This window comes from Phascolarctos cinereus, unplaced genomic scaffold (genome assembly GCF_003287225.1).
Source record: "Phascolarctos cinereus isolate Bilbo 61053 unplaced genomic scaffold, phaCin_HiC Scaffold_5;HRSCAF=322, whole genome shotgun sequence".
Lineage (NCBI taxonomy): Eukaryota > Metazoa > Chordata > Mammalia > Diprotodontia > Phascolarctidae > Phascolarctos > Phascolarctos cinereus.
In genome coordinates, this window is record NW_027555958.1 from 317,043,836 (window position 1) to 317,066,187 (window position 22,352).

At 38.2% G+C, this 22,352-nt stretch overlaps 2 protein-coding genes across 7 annotated transcripts in view; one reads left to right on the forward strand and one right to left on the reverse strand.

Moving 5' to 3' along the window:
• Positions 1 to 9,249, reverse strand: part of TUBD1 (tubulin delta 1) — a 34,590-nt gene extending 25,341 nt beyond the window's left edge. For 2 of the 5 annotated variants that reach the window (XM_020991830.2, XM_078156104.1), the window contains exons 1-4: positions 8,381 to 9,147; positions 3,241 to 3,429; positions 2,194 to 2,341; positions 257 to 473 (exon numbers count right to left, since the gene is read on the reverse strand). In XM_020991830.2, the coding sequence (XP_020847489.1) occupies positions 257 to 473; positions 2,194 to 2,341; positions 3,241 to 3,412 (537 nt within the window). In that variant the 5' untranslated portion in view covers positions 3,413 to 3,429; positions 8,381 to 9,147. The other 3 variants (XM_020991829.2, XM_020991828.2, XM_020991831.2) reach the window with 3 other exon arrangements.
• A 37-nt stretch (positions 9,250 to 9,286) lies between these two features.
• RPS6KB1 (ribosomal protein S6 kinase B1) overlaps positions 9,287 to 22,352 on the forward strand; it is a 28,043-nt gene continuing 14,977 nt past the window's right edge. Inside the window, exons 1-5 of one of the 2 annotated variants that reach the window (XM_020991826.2) lie at positions 9,287 to 9,516; positions 16,902 to 16,951; positions 19,019 to 19,139; positions 20,460 to 20,528; positions 22,095 to 22,242. In XM_020991826.2, the coding sequence (XP_020847485.2) occupies positions 9,376 to 9,516; positions 16,902 to 16,951; positions 19,019 to 19,139; positions 20,460 to 20,528; positions 22,095 to 22,242 (529 nt within the window). In that variant the 5' untranslated portion in view covers positions 9,287 to 9,375. Of the gene's footprint in view, positions 9,517 to 15,714; positions 15,875 to 16,901; positions 16,952 to 19,018; positions 19,140 to 20,459; positions 20,529 to 22,094; positions 22,243 to 22,352 lie in introns of those variants that run through there. The other variant, XM_078156103.1, reaches the window with a different exon arrangement.

Sequence of the window (22,352 nt, forward strand, 5' to 3'; positions counted from 1 at the left end):
AGGAAACGGAGGGAGGCAGGGTTAAGTGACCTGCCCAGAGTCACAGAGCTAGAAAATATCTGAGGCTGGATTTGAACTTGGGTCTTCCTGACTTCAGAGTCAGAGCTCTATCCACTGAGCCACCTAGCTTCCCCCAGAAGACACGAATTACTTTCTAAAGAAGATTGAGAATGAAAAGACCCAGATTTTTTAACCTCTTCTTTAAAAAAATTAAATCTAAAATTTTCAATGAAAACATTTTGCAATATGCTCTTACCTCACCAGTTCCATAGGGCCATATAATCTGATTTATTATAAAAGAATTTGGATAAGCATCTCTTAAGTTCTGTGTGAGGAAGGCTCCCAAACCAGATCCTGTACCTCCTGCCATACTCATTATAGTAGAAAATCCTCTTAAAGAATCATACTTCTCTACTTCCTTCTGAATTAGATTCATGATAGATTCTTCATGCTTGGGCCCATGAACACTATAACTACATAAAGAAAAAGGAACAGACAAATCTAAGTAAATTTTAACTTAACTGGGAAATTACAATACAAAAGTTAATACAGTAACAGTACAAGACAGAACTTTCCAAATTTCTATATATGTTATTCAGGTTGGCAATGTCTAGCCTCTTTATTAAAGAGTATTTAAAAGATAAAACTTCTAGGGAAGATGATTTTGTAGTTCATTATTACTTAGTATTCTAGTAACACTGTATTAATAGGTACAACTACACAAACTCTAAAGCAACCTGTAAGTGCTATCATTATTATTATTAAATTCTCATCCCTCCTTACTGGCTGAGGTTTCTCCCAGCCTGTGACAGTCTAGTTCAGTAGCATCCCCAGCCTTTGAGTTTACCACCTTCCGACCCATCTTGTTTTTTACCCTAGAACTCCTACCTTACCCGGTCAAGAAAATCCCTAGCTCAAGTCTTTTCCACTGAAATGTAGATTTTATTTCAGACTTTTGTGTACCCCGAGATGCTGCAAGAACCCACATGTAGCTGAGAAACAATGTGGTCAAGAGTCAAAGCAATGCTACTTGTTAGCCTTGACACCTGGTTCAAACCACAACCTCTCTGGGCTTCAGGATTCTTCAGTTTTTCTCTAATATGAAGAGATTAGACCAGATAATCTCTCTAATGATTTTGAAAATCATTAAGGACTTATTACTTTACAATTCTCTACAGTGTTTAAATGAGGAAAAAAAACAAACAAACAAACAAAAAGGGGCAGCTAGGTGGTGCAGTGGATAAAGCACCAGCCCTGAAGTCAGGAGGACCTGAGTTCAAATGTGACCTCAGACCAAACACTTGACATTTACTAGCTGTGTGACCCTGGGCGAGTCACTTAACCCCAATTGCCTAAAAAACATACAAACAAACAAAAAAGGGTTAGAGGTACAGGATATAAAGGTGTTTTTTTTTTAGCTTTATTTAAGTTATTAGAAGCAAAAATCATTAGAAAAAATTTCCACAGGCCTATATATTCCAAAGGGCTCAAGAACAGAATAAGAAGCATTTTACATGCTATTTTGCACATACAAAAAATCCCACTTGAATACCATAGCTACTTTGTAAAGTATGATCCTCATTTTCACTAGTATAGAAACTGAGACTAAGAAGTAATCTGCCCAAGAGCATTTAAACTTTGATAAACTGTGTATTACTCTGTTCTAGAATGGTCTGGAATGTCTGTTGATTTGAGAGAGAGAGACAGAGAGATAAAGAGATAAAGAAATGACAGAAGGGGAAATGGAAGCTGGTGACCGAAGCCCCGTAGCTGGTAGAAAAGAGTTGGGAAACAAAAAAAAAAGTTTCAGGAGGCTCTGAACAAGCAGGAAGCACCAAAACCATTGTTCCCAACCATGTTACCTCCACACCTGACACTCCCTTTATATTATATCTCCCCAGACCTATTTCTCTCTCTTACCCAAAGTCTACACATAAACTATCCCTATTCCCTAGCCTGCCACTAGAAGCTTGTAGCTGAGGAAACTGCCAGTCTCTCATACTATCCGAAATCCTTAACTGAGACACAAACACAAAGGTAGGACTGTCACCACCTATGTCTAACATCAAGGTCTGATTTAAGGCACTTAATGTTTGTTGAATGATTGGATCCACAATTTCAAGTTTATGGTTTCTTTAGACTCTTCAACTATATTGCAGTAACTTAAGTGAAATTTGAGTAAATCATTCTTACCCATATGCCCAATTATTTCCAGAACCTTGTTTTTGACAGAAATGTGAGTGTTGACCATACTTCCATCTACCAGAATGGGCAGCCTTTAATAGTGTTTGACTGATCACTTTGGGCTCCATGTCAATAAGCAATGCTCGGGCAATCGGAACTAGAATGTAAAGAGGAAAACAAAATGTGGAAAAAGTTATCCTGACAAAGGATCATAAATTGAGAGCTGGGAGGGCCCTTACATGCTAATTGAGAGTATAAATTTACTTGATCAGAAAGAAAAGAGAGTATCTGTCACTCTGGTATGAAATCCAGGCAAGCAGCAAAGATACCAACATTATTATTGTTTAGCATTCCTATTGCTGATTTTTAATATTTTAACAATAATTTTCTACTTAATTAATCTCCTTGAAAATATGTTGGACTGTTCCATTCTTTGTATTTGCACACAAATACAGGCCCTGTCCTCCAAAGAAAGTAAGTAAGCAGTAGGTTTCCTGGTTTAAACAAATGTATGTAAGTAATTTAATGCAATTAGTTTACAAGTCCAGGTGTCACTGCCAATCAAACACAAGGGTGAGAATTTATAGAACCCACTCTGGACCTCAGTTAGGAAACAGTAACTCAACTACTATTACATTTTCAGGATATGTATCTGAGAAGTGGATAATCATCCCCTACCTTTCTACATTAGGAAGTACTACACCCTTTCAAGACAGTATCAGTATAGGTCCATAGCTCTACCATATCAAAACAGAGCAACATTCATAACAAAAAGCACATTTAATAGTTTCACTTTAAAATAGAATTTCCCAATTTTAAATTAATTTTCCTTTGCAACATTTATTGAGTATCCATTGTATACAAAGCAATGAGTGTTTGAAAAAATAAAACTGGATACACAGAGATTTCTGGACATTTCCTAGGGTGCTTCTTGCTAAAACAGGCAATACTTTTATTTTCCATAATTGGTATTCTAGGGTCAACATCTAGCAATAGGAAAAAAAAAAGAAACAGAATGAGTTGTTCTCAGTGTTCATCACTAGCTTAATGACATACCTCCACTTTTTTCCTCATTAAAGAAATGTTCTTTGCAAGATGCCTGATATACCTCATTCTCCCTCTTACAGCAGAATCCCTGGGTATTATGTAAGTCTCTACATATGGTATCAAATACTTCATAACCAATCTGATTGCCACACTGACCAAGTTGAACTGTGACTATTGACATGGCAACCAAGCCTTTTCCTACAAAGAAAGTGAATAAAGCAGATTAGGAAACACATGTCTGTTAAAATAACTACAGATTATCATCAAAGGCAAATAAAAACACATGCATACATCACAAAGTAACCCCATGTTAAGCAACATTCTATAACAGTAATAATATTCAGGCTCAGCTGAAGAGAAAAACAACTTCAAAGTTCTTAGATATCTTTGAGAGGGTACTAAAAACAGCATCAAAAATGAAATTCTGGGGGCAGCTAAGTGGCACAGTGGAAAGAGCACTGGCCCTGGAGTCAGGAGGACCTGAGTTCAAATCCAGCCTCAGACACATAACACTTACTAGCTGTGTGACCCTGGGCAAGCCACTTAACCCCATTGACTAGCCAAAAAAAAAAAAAGATTATGAAAAAAAAAGAAATTCTGTACAAAACACTTTCCATACAAATAAAGCCTGATTTAAATAAATGGAAAAACATCAGTTGTTCATGGGTAGGCCGAGCTAATATAATAAAAATGACAATTCTACCTAAACTAATTTACTTATTCAGTGCCATACCAATCAAACTACCAAAAAATTATTTTATAGAGCTAGAAAAAAATAATAAGATTAATTTGGAATAACAAAAGGTCCAGAATATCAGGGAACTAATGAAAAGAAATGCAGGCGAAGGTGGCCTAGCTGTTCCAGATCTTAAATTGTATTATAAGGCAGCAATCATCCAAACTACTTGGTACTGGCTAAGAAACAGAGTGGTGGATCACTGAAATACGTTAAGTATGCGAGAAAACAGTAGTCAATGACTATAGTAATCTACTATTTGATAAATCCAAAGACCCCAGCTTCTGGGATAAGAACTCACTATTTGATAAAAACTGCTGGGAAAACTGGAAAAGAGTATGGCAGAAACTAGGCATAGACCAAAAGCTCACACCACATACCAAAATAAAGTCAAATGGGGTTCATGACTTAGATATAAAGGCTGACAGTATAAGCAAATTGGGAGAGCAAGGAATAGTTCACCTATCAGATTTATGGAAAACAGAAGAATTCATGACCAAACAGGAGATAGGGAACATTATGAAATGCAAAATGGATAATTTTGATTATATTAAACTGAAAAGTTTTTGCACAAAACCAATGCAACCAAGATTAGAAGGAAAGTAGAAAATTAGGAAAGAATTTTTATGACCAGTGTCTCTGATAAGGACCTCATTTCTAAAAGATATAGAGAATTAAGTCAAATTTATAAGAATACAAGTCATTTCCCAATTGATAAATCCCAAAGGAGGTGAACAGGCAATTCTCAGATGAAGAAATTAAAGCCTTCTATAGTCATGTGAAAAAATGCTCCAAATCACTATTGATTAGAGAAATGCGAATCAAAACAACTCTCAGGTACCACATCATACCCATCAGATTGGAAAACATGACAAAACAGGAAAATGATAAATGTTGGAGAAGATATGGGAAAATTGGAACCTTTGCTGGTAGAGTTGTGAAATGATCCAACTATCCTGGAGAGCAATTGGGAACTATGCCCAAAGGGCTATAAAAATATGCATATCCTTTGACCCAGCAATAGCACTTCTAGGGCTGTATCTCAAAGAGATCATAAAAATGGGAAAAGGACCTACATGTACAAAAATATTTATAGCAGCTCTTTTTGTGGTGGCAAAGAATTGGAAATTGAGGGAATGCCCATCAACTGGGGAATGGCTGAACAAGTTGTGGTATATGAATGTAATGGAATACTATTATGCTATAAGAAATGATGAACAGGTAGACTTCAGAAAAACGTGGAAAGACTTTTATGGACTGATGTAAGAGTGAAATGAGCAGAACCAGGAGAATGTTGTACACAGTAACAGCCACGTTGTGCTATGACTAACGTTGATAGACTTAGCCCTTCTCAGCAATGCAAGGATCTAAGACACTTCCAAATGCCTCGTGATGGAAAATGCTATCCACATCCAAAGAAAGAACTATGGAGTGTGAATGCAGATTGAAGCATACTCTTTGCTATTTTTTCTTCTGTTTTGTTTTCTCCTTCTTGTGGTTCCTCCTATTGGTTCTAATTATTCCTTACAACATCACTAATGTGAACATATGTTTAATAGGAATGTATATGTATAGCCTATGTCAGATTGCGCATTGTCTTGGGGAGGAAGGGGGAGAAAAATTTAAAATTCAAAAGCTTATGGAAGTGATTGATAAATTAAAATAAATTAATAAAAAATGAATTTCTATACCTAATAATTTCTTCTATCTGTTTAAAAAAAGTTATTTTCTCTTCATGAGATGGGATGGTATTGCATTGCAAATGGGCTTTCTTTGCTATATGGAACTCCCAAGAAGGAAATTTCCTTATAGCAATACAAACAACACCTGTTCTGCAACTTAAGAGTCTTTCAGCATTAGTTACCTGGGGCAGTGAAAGGTTCAGTGACTTCCCCAGGTTCACAAATGGGACTTAAACCCAAATCTTCCTTTCATAACTGAGATATATCCACTGGTTAATATCTGTAATGAGGGAGTAGGAGTATGCCAGTTACTGGGAAATGAGTGCAAGCAAAGTACAGGCAGAAGGAAAGAAATTTGTTGGTGAAGGTAGGTGGTTAGAAGATCAAGGTTGGCCCTCAACTCTAAGGCCTCATGACAGGTGGTATTACTGTATCTTTGGTAGTATGGAAGCCTGTCTCACAGCAAGAGAAGGAGGTGTTATGTTATGGTCTAGGGGTTGAGGCCTTCAGGCAGCCACAAGTAGGCCCACTTAATTACTGGGCAGTAACTACTGGTGTTTTTGTGGCAGTTCCCTGTGTACTATGGATGGCAAGCTTGTATGTGAATGAGAGAGAGAGATTGAAGTTTTTTAAAATTGCTTTTTCAATTAAGCATTTTATTTTCTCTCTTTCCTATCTCCTCCCTACAAAAAGAAAAACAAAACCCTTTTAACAAATTTCAGTGATATCTGATGTAGATATTTTTCCTACTCTACTGCTTCTCTTCTGATTCTGTCTTCATTGATTTTATTTGTGCCACTGTTTTTGTTTTTTGCCTCTTTGATAAACGTGAACTGGTAACCCAAAGTTCTTTTAATTTGCATCTTTCTGATTATTAATGAGATCTAACAATTTTCAAGTGATTTTTTTGCAGATGACCATGATAGCATGTCTGGAAAACCCAACTGTTTCACCCAGAAAATTAATGAAGACATCAAATTAGGTTGCCAAAGTTGCAAGATATCCACAGTAAAGATGAAGAAAACATCACAAAAAGAAATTTTATTTACAGTAACAACAAAAACTGTCAAACATTTGGCAATCAAACTACCTAGAAATACACACAATCTATAAGAGACCAGCTACATTTCAATCATTCTAGTTTTATAGGAAGATATAAATAATTAAACATCAGTGATAACCATGGCAGTTTAGATGATTGCTTGGATTAGGAACTGATGTCTAATGGTTGCCCTTTCCTTTTTGAAATACTGAAGAAAATCAAAAGATCAGATGTACCTTCATCAGTATGAGTAATGGATGAGACTGAAACCTCTTCACACCTTAGAATATAACTTTTTTGTTTTGTTTTTGTGGCACAACCAGTCAGACCACTACTTTTCAGTCTCCTTCAATGGCTCTTCTTCCATGCCATGCCCACTTAAATGGGGTTCCCTTAAGACTCTGTTCTCTTTCTCTCTATACTCTCCTATTTGGTGATCCCATCAGTTTCCAATGGTTCCAGATTCCAAGCAGATGATTCCCATATCTATATATCTTGCCCTAGTCTTTTTCTTGAACTTCGGTCCCATATCACCAATTGCTTATTGGACATATTATACTAAATGTCCCACAGGTTTTACAAACTCAACATGTTCAAAACAGAACTCATTATCTTTTCCTATAAACCCACATTTCTTTCAAACTTTCCTTTTACTGTCAAGGGCACCACCACCCTTCCTGGTACTTAGTTTTACAAGCTTGGTGTCATCCTTGACTCCTCACTCTAACCTACCACACATCAAACTAGCTGCCAAATTTTGACATTTCCTTCTCCATAAAAGCTCTCAGAATACAGTCTTTTAAGCATGCTGATACATATACATATATATACATACATGTATATATATATATAGTGAAAAACAAAAAGTTAATATCAGTAAGAATTGATGCACCAAAAAAAAATTTGACAAGCTTTCCTTCCTTTATCTGGAACATCAGATTCTCTGTCAATTTTTCCTCAAAGCAATGACTTTGTTTTTGCCAGCAGCAAAATACCATAAAGTTGGAGGGAGAATATATGGGGCTTCACCATCTTTCCAAGCTTAGGTGCCCAGACCTTATAAGAAAAGTTGTCAGTCAACTAGCATTTACCAGATGCCTACTTTGAGCCAGGCACTGTGCAAAGGTGGGGATACAAAAAAGGACCAAAGCAAACAAAGAAACAAGCAAAAACCCAGAGTCTGTTCTCTAGGCGCTGTGGAGTGTCTGATGTACAAACTGTCTCTCTCTCTCTGTATATATATACATATATATATGTATATATATATTTATGTATATGTATAAAATTGGGGTAGTCTCACAGGAAAGAAAGGCACTGACAAAAGCATGGGAAAAGAGAATAACTGTGTCAGTCGGTCAGTTTGCATTTAAGTGCCTACCGTGTACTAGGGACAACATTGAATCATCTAGACAAAAATCATTTTGATCTAAAGGAGCAGGGTCTTGCTTTTCTTTGTATCCTTAGCGCTTAGCATAGTGCCTTAATAAATGCTCGTTGACTTGACCAGAAAAAAAACGAAAACAAAAACAAAAAACCAAGACGGCGGGCAGATTACACTACGACACCCTGTAGGGCTCTCCATGGGCATGCTGGCAACGGGGATGTCAGGTTTATTAATGTATCAGTCAAAGGATGCAGATGGGAATCGTACAAGGATGGGTTGGAATGGATGAATGGGAATCTGCATACCCGGAGGAAGAAAATCCCATCAACGAGATCGCTGGATTTGGAGTCTGGAGCCTTCCAGTCTCGGCTCTTACTGCCCGGGGGCCTGGACAAGCCTTGCCTGGGGCTCGGTTTCCTCACCGGTGAAATCAGAAGGCTGGCCCTGCCGCCGCCGATCTCTGAGGTCCCTTCCAGCTCCCAGGCTTACTATCCCAGGCTACGTCAATACAGTCCTGAAAAACAACAGCAATCAGGTTTCTTTGCACTCGTCTCCGTCTCCGAGGGGAAGGGTCGCAGGGACTTCGTTTCACTACCGAAGAGTTCAAGACCAGAGAAAGGCAACAGCCGTGAGGCCCGGAGTGGGGGGGCGGGGACCTGGGAGGCCCCTGGAACTCCCAGCGAGGCCACCGCGGCGAAGGCCACGGGTCCGGCGAACGAGAAAGGGCCTGGCCGTCCTGACTTAGGCCCATAACTCACCGATGGCTCGGAGGCGAGCTAAGCCATAGGCCACTACCCCCAGAATAACGGCTTTCCAGTCACGCATGCTCACTTTTACCAATTAATCCCTCCCGAAACATTATTCCTGCGCATATTCGCTGTACGGAGTCAAGGTTTTAGAAGAATGAGTGCGCATGTTCCGTTCTCTGAACCCTTCTCCTGACAGCTCTCCCACCCTTTCCTCAGCTGGCCCAAAGTTATGCGCAAGTTCTGATATCAATTCATCAGTTTCAGAAACGTTACGCATGCCCGCCGTTTATCAAACACTTTAGTGGCAAGATGCACGCTTAAGTTTATACCTTCGGCTTCAGGGGACGTTATGCGCATGTCTAAACCTCCACTTCGGTCCCTGGGCAAGAACTAAATTTGCCCATTGCCCGTACTTCGGCTTCATGAGTAGTCCTGCGCATGTGCAATGGCCGAACTTGCTGTGTGAGTCTAGGGCCTGAGCGCAGTCGCACTGAGACCAGGCAGCTGGTGATGGCGGCCGCAGCAGCAGTGGCTGCAGCGGGTCCGGGCCCATGAGGCGGCGGCGGCGGCGGGACGGATTTTACCCAGCGCCAGACTTCAGAGACGGGGAAGCTGAGGCCATGGCCGGAGTTTTTGACATCGACCTGGACCAGCCGGAGGACGCAGGCTCTGAGGATGAGCTGGAGGAAGGGGTGAGGCCCGGGGTCGGGGGGCTGAGCCGGGCCGGGCTGGGCCGACTGGGCCGGGCGGAGGTGACAGGGCCGGGGCGTAGGCTCGGGCCTAGGGAGCCGGGCCAGTTCCAGGGCCCTGGCCTGCGGCGAGAGCCAGAGGCTGGGGTGCGGGCGAGGGCGAGCGGAGCGGGAGGGCGGCCGGGCGGCCGAGCAGTGACTGGCCCAGCTGCGGAGTCGGGCGGCGCGGCAGGACCAATCCCGAGGTGGTGGTGGCTGCTGACGGGCGCAGGTGCACGGAGCTCTCGGCCACCCCCTCCTGACCCCGGGTCTTTAGCGGCGGGGGCAGAGGGGTGGCGCGAGCTTCAGGGTGACCCTGGAGCAGCGGGTTTGGGAGCAGCCGCGGAGAAACGGGCAGGGGGTGCTTGGCGTGGAAAGCTCAAGCTGCTCCCCAGCCTGGGGTCCCCGTTCCTTGCGCTGTCCCTGGCGACTTGGCGCCTGCCGAGAGCTCGCTCAGCTGTTGGGATGACAGCTGAAAAGTTCTGCGGGCTGTGCTTTGCAGAAGCAGCCGACCTGGGAGGGTGATCTGCATCTTGCAGAGTTTGGTGGTGAGGGTTAAGGTATGAGTGTTTAAAAGCTGTTTACAGTGTGAGCTGTGATTCCCCTCTTCCCCATCCTTTCCTTACCGCCCGCCTCCCCCCTAGACGTGAGGTTTGTGCAGTTTTCTGATGAGATTTGGGAGTGGAGAAAACAATGCCGACAGCTGTGATTTGGCTTTCCCAAAATAAGTTGCTCTATCTGGGACTTATTAAGTGATTGTTCCAGGGCCACCTTGCTATATGGTAGGAATACTTTCTAGCTTACTTTAAACAGATGGATAAAAATACTTTCTATCTTTTATGGTTCTTTTTGCAATATTTCTTTTTCCAGGCCAGATTGGATTTAAGGATTATTTATTAATTTTTAAGATGTTTTTTAGAGTTGGTGAATCTAAAATCATTTATTTCTGCTATTTTATATATTTTAGTACTTAAAATATCTGTGATTTCACCCTTGTGGGTAACACCCCCCCATGGTAATCCCTTCACAGCCTTCACATCTTAATACATGCACTTTTTTTTCTCCTCCTGGCCTGTGATTTCACCATCTGTGTAGGGAACACCTGAGAGGAAACTGAAGAGGTTGCATCCCCTTCAGGTCTTAATATGTGGTGTTTTTGTTTGTTTTTGTTCTTATCTGTAATCTCGTCAACCTGAAGGGGAAGTCACGTGAGGAAATGCCTACTGCTACTGCAGATATGAAATGTATAGTTGGAGTTTCTTGGGACTCAGAGGTTAATCTAGTATGTGTTAGCAAACAGGAGAGGAACCCAGAGTTTAGGAAGATTCCTAGGCCAATTTCAGCATATAGTTTTGTAAGTTGATAAGGCCAAAATAATTCATTATGGTCTGCATTTTGGTGATGAATTTTTCCAAGCTTAAATTGTTCCTATAAGAACATTCATTAATAATAGTAATTAATAGCTAATGTGTTACATATGTGTGTTTGAATATATATTTTTTATATATGCACACACACAAACAGACACATACACACATTACTTTCAGGTTTGGTGAACACGTTACATATATTGTCTCATTTTTTACTGGTCCTGTACTCAGTCCTTTCCAGCTTGATAAGACTTTCATCTTCTAGAACCTAGTATCACCACCACATCCTGATGAGGTATCATCATGGGTCTTTATATTAATGAGCTGAATATTGAAAGTTCTGTTTTGTTTCCCATTTTCCTTTTAAATTTAAAAAAGAAAATTCAAATAGAATAATAATCTGGGAACTGAGTAATTTAGCTACACTTTTCTTGTGTTATTAGGATGTTATTTAACTGCCCAATGCTTTCCTCATCCCCTCAAACGATAGTAACATCTGCATGTTACCAAACTGACAAATATCAGGATTAAAAGATGCCATATGTATGTACATACCATCTATATTTATAAGCATATGTTTTCTGTATGAAGAACTTTGAGTACCCTAAAGAAGGGAAGTTAAAACTGGAGCGAATAATGCTTTTCTTATCATCTTTACCCTCTAAATCTACCACTTCTTCCAACTTCATTTCTCTTGATAGCACCCTGCTCCTAGTTTTGTAACTTTGACTCTCTCCTCCCCCAAATCCAATTAGTTTACCTTCATAACATCTCTCCCTCCCATCAGTTCTGTTCTCTTTGCTCACAGATTGTACCCTAGATCAACCTGAATCATTCCTTTCTTGGATTATAATGGTCTCTTAATCGGTCAGTACTTTTAAATTCCACCCTCTCCTGTCTGTCTTCCACTGAGTTGTTAAAATACTCTTCTTGAGTCACAGATCTGATCATGTTAATTCCTCTGCTTAAAAAGCTAGTATTTCCCTGTTGCCTCTAGAAGAGAACACAACTCCGAGCTCTGAGCTTTTAAAGCCCTTTAGCTTCAAATTGCCTTTTCATACTTATTTCAACAACTGCTTCCCTTCAGGCTACTCACTGTTCCCTGAGCTCTCCTGCTTCTGTGAATTTGCATAAGTCTGCCTTGGTGCTAGGAAGGCCCTTCACTCCTTAATACTCTAACGAAGTTCCTCTCCCTACTTTCTCCTACCCTCCAGCTATTAATTCTCTGTCCTACCTTGGATTTATAGGCTTCTTGAGGGTAGAGACTGTTTCATTTTAATTTGTACCCTAGCCTGTTTTACTCATAGGTACTAAATAAATGTAATGGATTAAACATAGGGACTGGGTCTATGATTTCCTTGGTATAGGTGAGGAAACACCCTCTTAATAATGCAGGTTAGTACCTTCTCTGCCAATTAAGTTTTAACAGAGGTGCCCAGAGCATTGTTGATTTGCCCAGAGTCTCATAGCCAGTATAGTCAGAAGCAGAACTTGAACTTGGGTCTTGTTGATTTCAAGGCCAGCTCTCTATTTGTAACATAATACAGTCTCTAAAATAAATGAAATTTCTTCCTGTGAAAAGTAAATGTCTATTGAATTGTCAAGGTGAATTAAACCTGAGAGGTATTTTAGAAAAGTAAGTAGTCCGGTAGGGAGGGTAGCTTGTTGCAAGATTTTCAACTCTTAATTCCATGTTCACATTAGCCTAGTGCTTGGATTTTGATATTATTGAAACTATATGGCATATTAAATACTATTTGAAACAAAAAAGGGACTTTGACCCTGCGTTCTCAGTGTTTATGTATTCTTTGATATGACATACTTTATTAGTTGAATCGACAATTTTAGAATTATAAGTTCATCATCTTTTTTAAATGCTAGGCTTTTACACTGGGGACAGCTTGGGGTGCAGTAGATAAGAGTGCCAGCCTTGAAGTCAGTTCAGTTCTGACCTCAGATACTCATTAGCTGTGTGACCCTGGGCCAGTCACTTAACCCTGTTTGTCTCAGTTCCTCATTTGTAAAATGAGCTGGAGAAGGAAATGGTAAACCATTCCAGTAGCTTTGCCAAGAAAACCTCAAATGGGGTCATGGAGAGTGGGTTAGAACTGAAAAACGTATCTGAAGAATCAGATATAATTGAACAACAGACTTTTACACTTGAAAAGATTTGAAAAAGTTCAAAAGCTAGGAAATTATTCTTGAATACCTTTAATATTAGTGAAATAGGCTTTTTAAAAATGTTATTGTTCAAACCCATATATTCCTCTTGTTTTGGAGAAGTGCTCAATCAGAAAACTTACTTTGGAATTGTATTGGTGAACTACATTGTGAACTACATCAGTTATTGCCAGTTCGCCAGTGGTTAGTTTGCCCTCAGCATGATGTAGTGGAAAGAACATCAGATCTAAATCAAGAGATTTTGGTTTCAAGTGTACATGCTCGGCCACTTCAGCCATCTGACTTTAGGCAACATGCTGTACCTTTCTGGTCCTTGACTTCCTCATCTAAACACTGAGGGAGTTGGACTCTGGGATCTGTAAGGAACATTTTCCATTCTACATTTTACTGAAGTGTGATTTATTGGTAAATGCAGTTATTTTGGCAGTGCTGGGTTATGGGATGCCAACATAACCCCATTTAGAATGGGGCAAGCCTTTCTGAGTGTGTGGGCACAAAGACTTCAACAAGTACTTGTTAATTAGTTTTTCAATACCTAGAAGACCAAATGAATCTTTCAGAGAGGAACAAATAAAATAGACTATACATTCATAAATAATAATAATAGCTAACATGTACATTGAAATTTAAGACATAAAGTGCTTTATACATGTTGTCTCATTGGATCCTCGCAACAACTCTATGAGATAGGTGCTCTTACCCTCATTTTACACATAAGGAAACTGAAGCTGAGAGCTTAAATGACTTTGTCTTGAGTCACACAGTGTCTTAAGTCTGAATTTAAATTTGGGTGTTGCTGAACTCAAGTCCAACACTATCCCCTATGCTATCTTGCTGCCTAAAATTAAATAAAATTCAGTACCTATTAAAAGGAAACCTAGACTTTTAATAAATGAGAGACCCAGTGTTGTGGCAGATAAAAAACCTCAGTCAGGACCATCTGAGTTCCAGTCCTTCCTTAGACGGACCCTGGTCATTTTAGCTTTCAGTGCCTCAGAATAGTAATTCTGCATTGGCCAAAGTAATTTCTTCTTTGGGAAGCACCCTACACAGATGATGAACACATGGAACCAGACAAAAAAAAGAAGTCCAATGGATTTTTGGTGAATGACTGTTCTCTGTCAGAGGATTGTAAGTTTCTGAAAGTATTGGACTTTTCCATTTACTATAGGAACATAAAACTAGAAAAGACACTAGAAATCAATATGAGTTACAGTTAATATGGATACATGCTGATTTGCAGTTTGTAATATGTTCGGAATACTGGCTTTGGACTGTTGTGAAAGATTCTTTTTGAATAAAAAATTGAAAATTTCTTTCTCTGAAGCTTGAGAGTTCCATGAGTAATCTAGTTAATCTAGTTTTAAGATCAGTAATTAATTTCCTGAGCCTTTGATTTGAAAATGTAAGAGATTTCTTCAAAGGAGATTTAATTTATTGAATTACTACTGTGATCAAGGATTTTCACATTTGATGCCTTTTAATGCACTTTGAAAAGTGGTTGGTGCTCAATAATTGTTTGGTAATGGGGTTATTATGTTGGGAATTGCTTTCTCATTAATTTATATTCTTTTAATACAAATTTGTAATATCCTAGCTTATAAATATGGACTGAATTTTAAAATTATACAACTACATTTGTTTAAAAACACTTTCTCAGGTTTCCAATGAAGTTGAACTGACTTTCTTCCTCTTTGCCTGGGTAATTCTGACTTAATAAGGTTTCATTTAAAAAGGGAACTCTACAATAAGCATCTGAGTGGAAAGAATGATTTAATGGGTGTTCTTTTTTATGACAATTTCTGCCATTCCAGAATTGTTTAACTTTTTAATGATTATGTTCAATTTCATCAGGCATTGTAGAGTGTGTATATGTCTGTGTTTCTTTTTATACATGAGAACTTTCACAAGCAGAAGTCATTGTGCTAAGCCAGCTTGAAACAGTGTATTTTGTGTGGTGCTTGGGAGATAAATTTAGGTTTTGTCAGACAGGAAAAGGGAATTCCAACAATACAGCTGTTTTTGTAAAACACAGGAAGAGTAAGAGATAGTAAGTATAATGATGAGGATCACAGTAATAACTCACATTTTTGTAGTACTTCTAGAATTTACAGGTGCTCTCCTTACAACACCCATGTGAGATTTACAGTGCAAGTATTGTTATTTCTATTAGTGTTGCAGCCAGGATTTAAAATTAGGTCTCCTGATTTAAGGTTCGGAGATTGTGCCACTTCCTGATAGCATACTTTTTTTTTTTAATGGGAAAGAAGAAAGAAAAACCTTACAATACAGAAGTATAGATAAAGAAGTTCATATAAAAGAAAATTGCCTGTGTAGGCTATAATGCTGATTTAGAAAGTCTTCCTCTGATTTTGAAGCTTCCAGTGTGCTGGGGTACTGATGGATGCTAGGAATGGATGACTTGTTTTAAATGTTTCTGTCCCTATATAAAGGTAGAAAGTTTTAAGCCCATATGCAGCTGCAGGTGGTAATATGGACCCATCTAGCTCAGGAAATGAAACACAGCCATAGGGCATATCTTGAGTGGAGAGTTGGCTTCAAAGCTATGGTTCTTTGTTAACTACTTTGTGGTCTTCAATTTAGAACTGAATAAAAGTAACATCAGAGAAGAGCAGAATTATGTAATACCAGCTGCATTACTTCTGAAAGATGGTCAGAGTCTTTTGTCTTAAAAGCAACTACGTCACAATAGGTGATTTACTCATAGTTGTGGAGATTAAAAAGTCTTCAAACCAAGGAAGAAAAAATGTGTAAGTAGAAAGAGTGTGAGTTTCTTATATTGCCCCCACTGATATGCCTTTGCTTTACTCAGAAGAGGTGACCCTGAGGAAGACCATAATTCTGGCCTGTTCACACTAGTTTCTTGGCCAAAGTAAGTAGTTGTATAGCATTTGTTTTCCTGGTAATTGATCTTTCAGAAAGATGTGACAGTATTTTTTTGCCTAAATTGGCTGTCCTGCTTTGAAAGCAAAATAAGTATGGTCAGTTGACTGTCTTTTATATTTTCTTGTTGTGCTCCTGATTGTTTAAGAACTATCATGGATTATAATTAGTATTATACCGTTCAAACATGATTTCAGATTTATAATCAAGTGGAGTGTGTTAAAAATCTGTCAAATTCCTAATTGTCTTTAGGCAATTTTGCCTTTCCTGATAGTACTAATTCTGCTAACACCTATCACCAAGTAATTTTGTGACCCATTATTATCAGGTTTGAAATGGAATATTTAGCCCCAGAACCTTTAGCCATTTGGTCTTCTTGCAACAATTTTTAAATTTTGCCCTAATCAGAATAAAAAACATTGCTAATTACCATATCTCAAACTGATTGTGCTTATTTTAGCTTGCTATAGGAGAGTCAGTTTCACAGAGGAAAAATACACACATTATATCAATTCAGTATTTTGTGTTTGGAATATAGTAGCTTCAGTTTCAAAAATGCAAAGAATAGGTGGTTTTTTTGGGCAGGTGGGAAACACAATTTCATGCAATTTCTGAAAAATTTTTTTACTAGTTACTGATGAACAGTCTCAACAGCTATCAACTGTTTAAAAAAAAATAGACTCTCCACAGTAGTACTTGTGGAATTCTGATTGTTTAGTTAGTTTTCTGTGAAAAGCATTTTGTTGCCCACCAAATTATTTCCTGAATGTTTTTACAAATTATCATGTTCAACTACTAAAAAACTACAGAGAATTTCAGTTCTTTTAAATGCTTGCCCAGAAATTATTTTATAGCCCTGGTGTTTTTTAAAAAATTTAATCATTTTTTTTTCAGGGTCAATTAAGTGAAAGCATGGACCATGGGGGAGTTGGACCATATGAAATGTAAGTTTGTTCTAAAAAATTCTGCTAATAGAGTACCAACTTTTATAGGCAATTAACTCTTTACAAGCATTAGTAACATGATTCCAATCAGTCTCAGATGTCTGATGATATTTGTAGACTGCTTATTCAATTTAAAAGCTAAATCTGATGATAATATTGATACAACTTTTGAATTGTATTGTATTATGTTATACTATATCATAATATTGACTGCTCTGAGTCTGCTAAATATTGTGTCCTTCAAGAATTTTATTGTTTTAAGTGAACAGTTTTGAATATCCTGTGTGTTAGGATATCAAGCGTCAACTTAATTGATGTGGGTATTACTCCCTTAACACTGTGACCACAGCCTCTGCAGCTTAGTGGATGGTCTTTGAAAGTTCCTGTGGCTGAAAATTGTGTCAGTCAGGAGTCAGCCTGATAAGTCTCTCTGACTTAGCTATACTCAGATAATAGACATACAGTCTGTCACCAGACCTGTGTGCTTAAGTTTTTACAAGCCTGATAGGGAGAAGCTTGAAATTTATTGGCATACCCCTTGATAACATAGGGCAACTCGGGGCAGCTCCATGGCATAGTACTGTATTAGATGACTTTAGGAGGTGTTCATCCATAGTTTAATTTTTTTAAAGTCATGTAAGTTACATAGAAAAGTCAAGTACTTTTTGTTGTACATTATGAGCGTTATCCTTATACTAAAATATATATAATGTCATGTTACTATTTAGTTAGACTAGGGTGAACATGTTAATAGTTGGGTAGTTGATTTTCCCTTGAAACTAAGAATATACACAGTAATACAAGCGTAATAGTTGTAAAGAGTTAATTTAGATCACTAGCCAAAATTGATGCCTTTTTTGGTGCTTATTTCAGACTAACAGCAAATGTGGAAGGATGAGTAAATAGATTTAACTGTTTAAAAAAAACCTACCTACCTACAACAGTAGAAGTGATTGGATGGTTTTCATTTATTTTTATTCTGAACCTAAACCAAATAAAAACGAGCATTTCCATATACATTGCAGAACAGAAAGAAGAGTATTCTATGTGAAGCTGTGGATCTCCAGCATTTCTTGCTTTTCTTTTTAAGTATATGATAAATTCAGTGTGTACCTTTCAAAGCTGTGCTGTTCATCTGTGATTATTTCTGTGGTTTTTTTTGAGGGGGGAGGGGGACAGGAACCCTATTCCTTTAAAAAGAAAAAAAGAAAAACCAGACCCTTGATACAAATATGTGTAGACAAGTAAAACATGTTGGCTGTGTCCACAGATGTACATCTTATTTATAACCACTCTGTCAGGAAGTAAAGAACATGCCTTTTCATCAGTCCTTTAGAGTTAGAGTTGTTCATTTCATTGATCAGCTTTTTTTTAAGTCTTTCAAAATTGTTTTTCTTTACAGTGTTATTGTTATATTATTGTATAAATTGTTCTGGTTCTGTTTACTTCACTCACTTCAGTTCATATAGTTTTTTCTGAAACTGTCCCCTTCAATATTTTTTTGTAGCACTGTAATATTCTACTTCTTTCATATGCCTTAAATATTCTCATACATATGGATCCTTTCCTTCTTTCTTTGATCTTTTAGGTTATAGCCTTGGTAGTAGTATTGCTAGGCCAAAGGGTATGCACAGTTGAGTTATTTTGGGGGCATAGTTCTAAATAGTTTTTGGTTGGATATTTTTAGACAACTCTTAGAATATTGCTCAGATTTCCAGATGACCATAAAGTCCAAACTTTGTCTTACATAATATTTCAAATTATGAAAGTAAATTTTTCTTTTATGTCAGATAGTTGATAAATCTTTTTCTGCTTGCTTGCTTACATGTTTAAGGTATATGTTGTTTATAAAAGAAATGTAATTCAGATTGTCAGTGTCAGAGCATTTTAGTCTGCGCTGCCATATATTTGCCCCTGTGGTTTTCCTCAGAGTACGGATACTAAATTGCCTAATATGCATTTTTGTTTTTACTTAACAGGATTACATTTCTCTTTTTCTTTCTGAGAACATGATGAAGAAAATATAAATTTTTGCCAGTTGACTTTTGGTTTTGCTTTTCTCCCCAGTGGCATGGAACATTGTGAAAAATTTGAAATCTCAGAAACTAGTGTGAACAAAGGGCCAGAAAAAATAAGACCAGAATGTTTTGAGCTACTTCGAGTACTTGGTAAAGGGGGCTATGGAAAGGTAGGAAAAACTTTTTCAAAGTTACCATATCCCAAATAAGAACTGTCTTCTCACTGAAGTGGATAACTTAGTCTAAACTGTTGGTCCAAGGAGTAGCCTTTAATAGTAGGTAGCCCCTGCTATTTGAGGAGTGACCTGAGTATTCTTCTAGCTACCATCACCTTGCTGTTAACCATATGGGAAATTCTTAGATGTGTATTCTTCAGTTAAGTAGGTCATCTTCTTTTAAAATGCATATATATTCTTGGGAAAGGGTATTATTCTAAATGGCTATCAGATACTAATTGAGGTGGGGCTCTAGGACAACAAAAGACAGTAAGTGCCTGGGGCAGTAGGAAAGTGTGTAGAGGGGTGGTACTGGAGATAAATTTTGCCTATTTCAAATAGCCAGGATTGTCCCTTTTATCAGATCTTTGAAAATTTGGTTGGGGTAAACATGTTCTCTGTATGTCAGAAGGCAAGATCTGGACAGTAATGTACCTTGGAAGAGTGTCACTTTTTTCAATATGGTATTGTACGGTAGTATGTAATTAATTTTTATGAAACATAACATTTATAGATTATTCTTAGAATTGAGGGCAATAAGTGAACACTAAAATATCTTGAACACTCAAATTTTGAATATCTGATTACTTTAGCTATTGCTTGAAAATTATTTAACCATGGTTTTTATAGAGGGCCAGCCTCAGAGTCAGGAAGACTTCAGTCCTGCTTGCCTCTGACACATATTTCTAGGGAAGTCACTTTACCTCTCAGTATTCTAGGCTTTTCTCTACGAGTTGCATTGGTAAAAAGGAATTTCCTCACCTGGGAGTTCCCTGTATCAATGAAATCACAGGTCTTATTTCCTATCACTATCCATGTCTGCTATAGTAGGGTGTAAATTAACAATACTGAAATCTTACTGACTCCCACATTGCTGAACTGTGAAGCAAAAACAGTGAAACACTGTTCTAATCATTCCTGGAAGAAATTTCTGAAACATTAGCAGACTTTTTGGTTTTGTGTAAATTTCTCTTTGAGCTTTCCCTGTAATTTGTTCTAAGCAAATTTTTCAATTTTGTGTAGTAAAGGAACACTGTGTATTTGAAACCCCACTGGCAACGGATCAAAATAGGAAAGCTGCCAAGTGCTATGTATAACACTGTCACTCAGTCCTGAACTTGGGCCTGCTTTCCTGCCTCTTATTATCCAAGCTATCCCAAACATCTTAGTGCATTTTCCAGCTATCAAAGCTTATGGCTTGATTGGGTAGTATAAAAGTTTGACAACTTTTCGTTTTTCATGGTCATCTGTTATGTTTTAACTTTTGTTACCCAGGTTTTCCAAGTACGAAAAGTAACAGGAGCAACTACTGGGAAAATATTTGCGATGAAGGTGCTTAAAAAGGTAACTACTCTTTACTTTCCATATAACCTTTTCCCCTATCTTTATTAACTTCTTTGAGCGTGCTTTTGGAGGATGGGGTGATGGTGGGGGTTCCCCCAAAGAAGCAAACTGATTATTTAGATGTTTCTGACAGTCTGGCCCTTAGCCTCTTTAACAGCTTCAGCATTGAGTGCCTGCTAGACAAGGACTTGGACCTGAAAACGCAAAGATAAAAGTGACATAGTACTTATTTTCAAGGAGCTTTAAATTTCTTGTATGTGTCATTCAGTTTTTCCATCTCCCTGTTGGCAGTGGAGTAAGGAATGAGACATATACAAGAATAAGCAGAATGCAAGGTATCGAGTGAGGTGGGCAAAGGGAGGGGTCCAAAGTATTTTAGGATTATGTGAGGAAGGAAAGATCACTTGAATATTTTCAGCAGGGTTGGGAGGAAGGGAGTGGAAAGGAGACAAACAGAGAAGGCTCTGTAAAAGAAGGAAAACTAATTTAATCTTTGAAGGAAAATGAGGATTTGGGAGAGGGAGTACATTCTAACCATAGGAGACAGTCCATGTGAAAGTGGAGTCAGTGGACATTTCAAGTTTGAGAAGCAGCCAGTAGTTCCAGTTTGGCTGTAATGCAGAGCATATGAAGACAATCATGTAAAATAAGATTGGAAAGGTAGGGACTGCCTCATGTATAGAGATGGGGGCCCTTTGTGGGTCCCCAACAAGGCTATAAGCAGTCAGTGAGGTAGAACATGTCAGAAAGTACCTTTGTCTCTTCTCAAATTGAATGTTCTTGCCAGAACAGATGTGGACTTTTCTATTGGCTAGCTGGAGCTTGCCAATTCCTATATGAGTAGCTCGTTGGGCTGAAAACTGAAAAACATAGATTCTAAGCTTACTGTTGATTTTAGATCTTACCTAAGGTTTCCGAACCTTAATTACTGTCGATAAAATAGGGCTAATATTTTCCATCTGACCTTTCCTTTGTAACCTTTGGAGAACTAACAAACTTATCAAATATATTGAATTTTGAAATAGAACAGAAAATTTAATACTTGTCCAGGAAATGTCTCAGGAGGAGTTCAGGCTTTAGTACTTGAATCACTGTTTTAGAATTAGAGGCTTTTAAACAAATATTGGTCAAAATTATTCCCTGAGCTAGATGTGTTTTTTGTCATTTCTGAGGGCCATTCTGAGAAGTTTTGGAAGTAGGGTAGGCTATAGACTCGATAACCATTTGCAATCACAGAGCCAGGTTTGAGGATGACAAAAAAAATGCACTTGGTGGAAATAAGATGTCAGTACCAGTAGCAAGTCCTCCTCACAATGCCAGTTTGGGCAGCCTAGGTAACATCATGGGTCACCGATCCCAAAGTACATCCCTGGTAACAAATTAACTAACTGTCCTGGCCATACTATGTGTGGAGAGTGGTGAAAAATTGTTCACTCCTTCAGTATTTGCTGATTTGAATAATATTAAAAAACAGTACAGAATGGATTTTCCATTAAGTGTGTAGAACACAATTATGTCTGCTACAAATGCTTAGACCGTTCTGTCATGTCATCTTTCTTCTTTTAGGCTATGATAGTAAGAAATGCGAAAGATACAGCTCATACAAAAGCAGAACGAAATATCCTTGAGGAAGTAAAGCATCCCTTCATTGTGGACTTAATTTATGCCTTTCAGACTGGTGGAAAACTCTACCTCATCCTGGAGTATCTCAGTGGTCAGTATGCACTGCTGTATTCCCTTATTCCTAATTGTTCTAGAAACTGGGTCAGAAATGTTATACAGAAAGTAATATTGTTGTCCTAGTAGTATAGTTAAGCAAAAGTT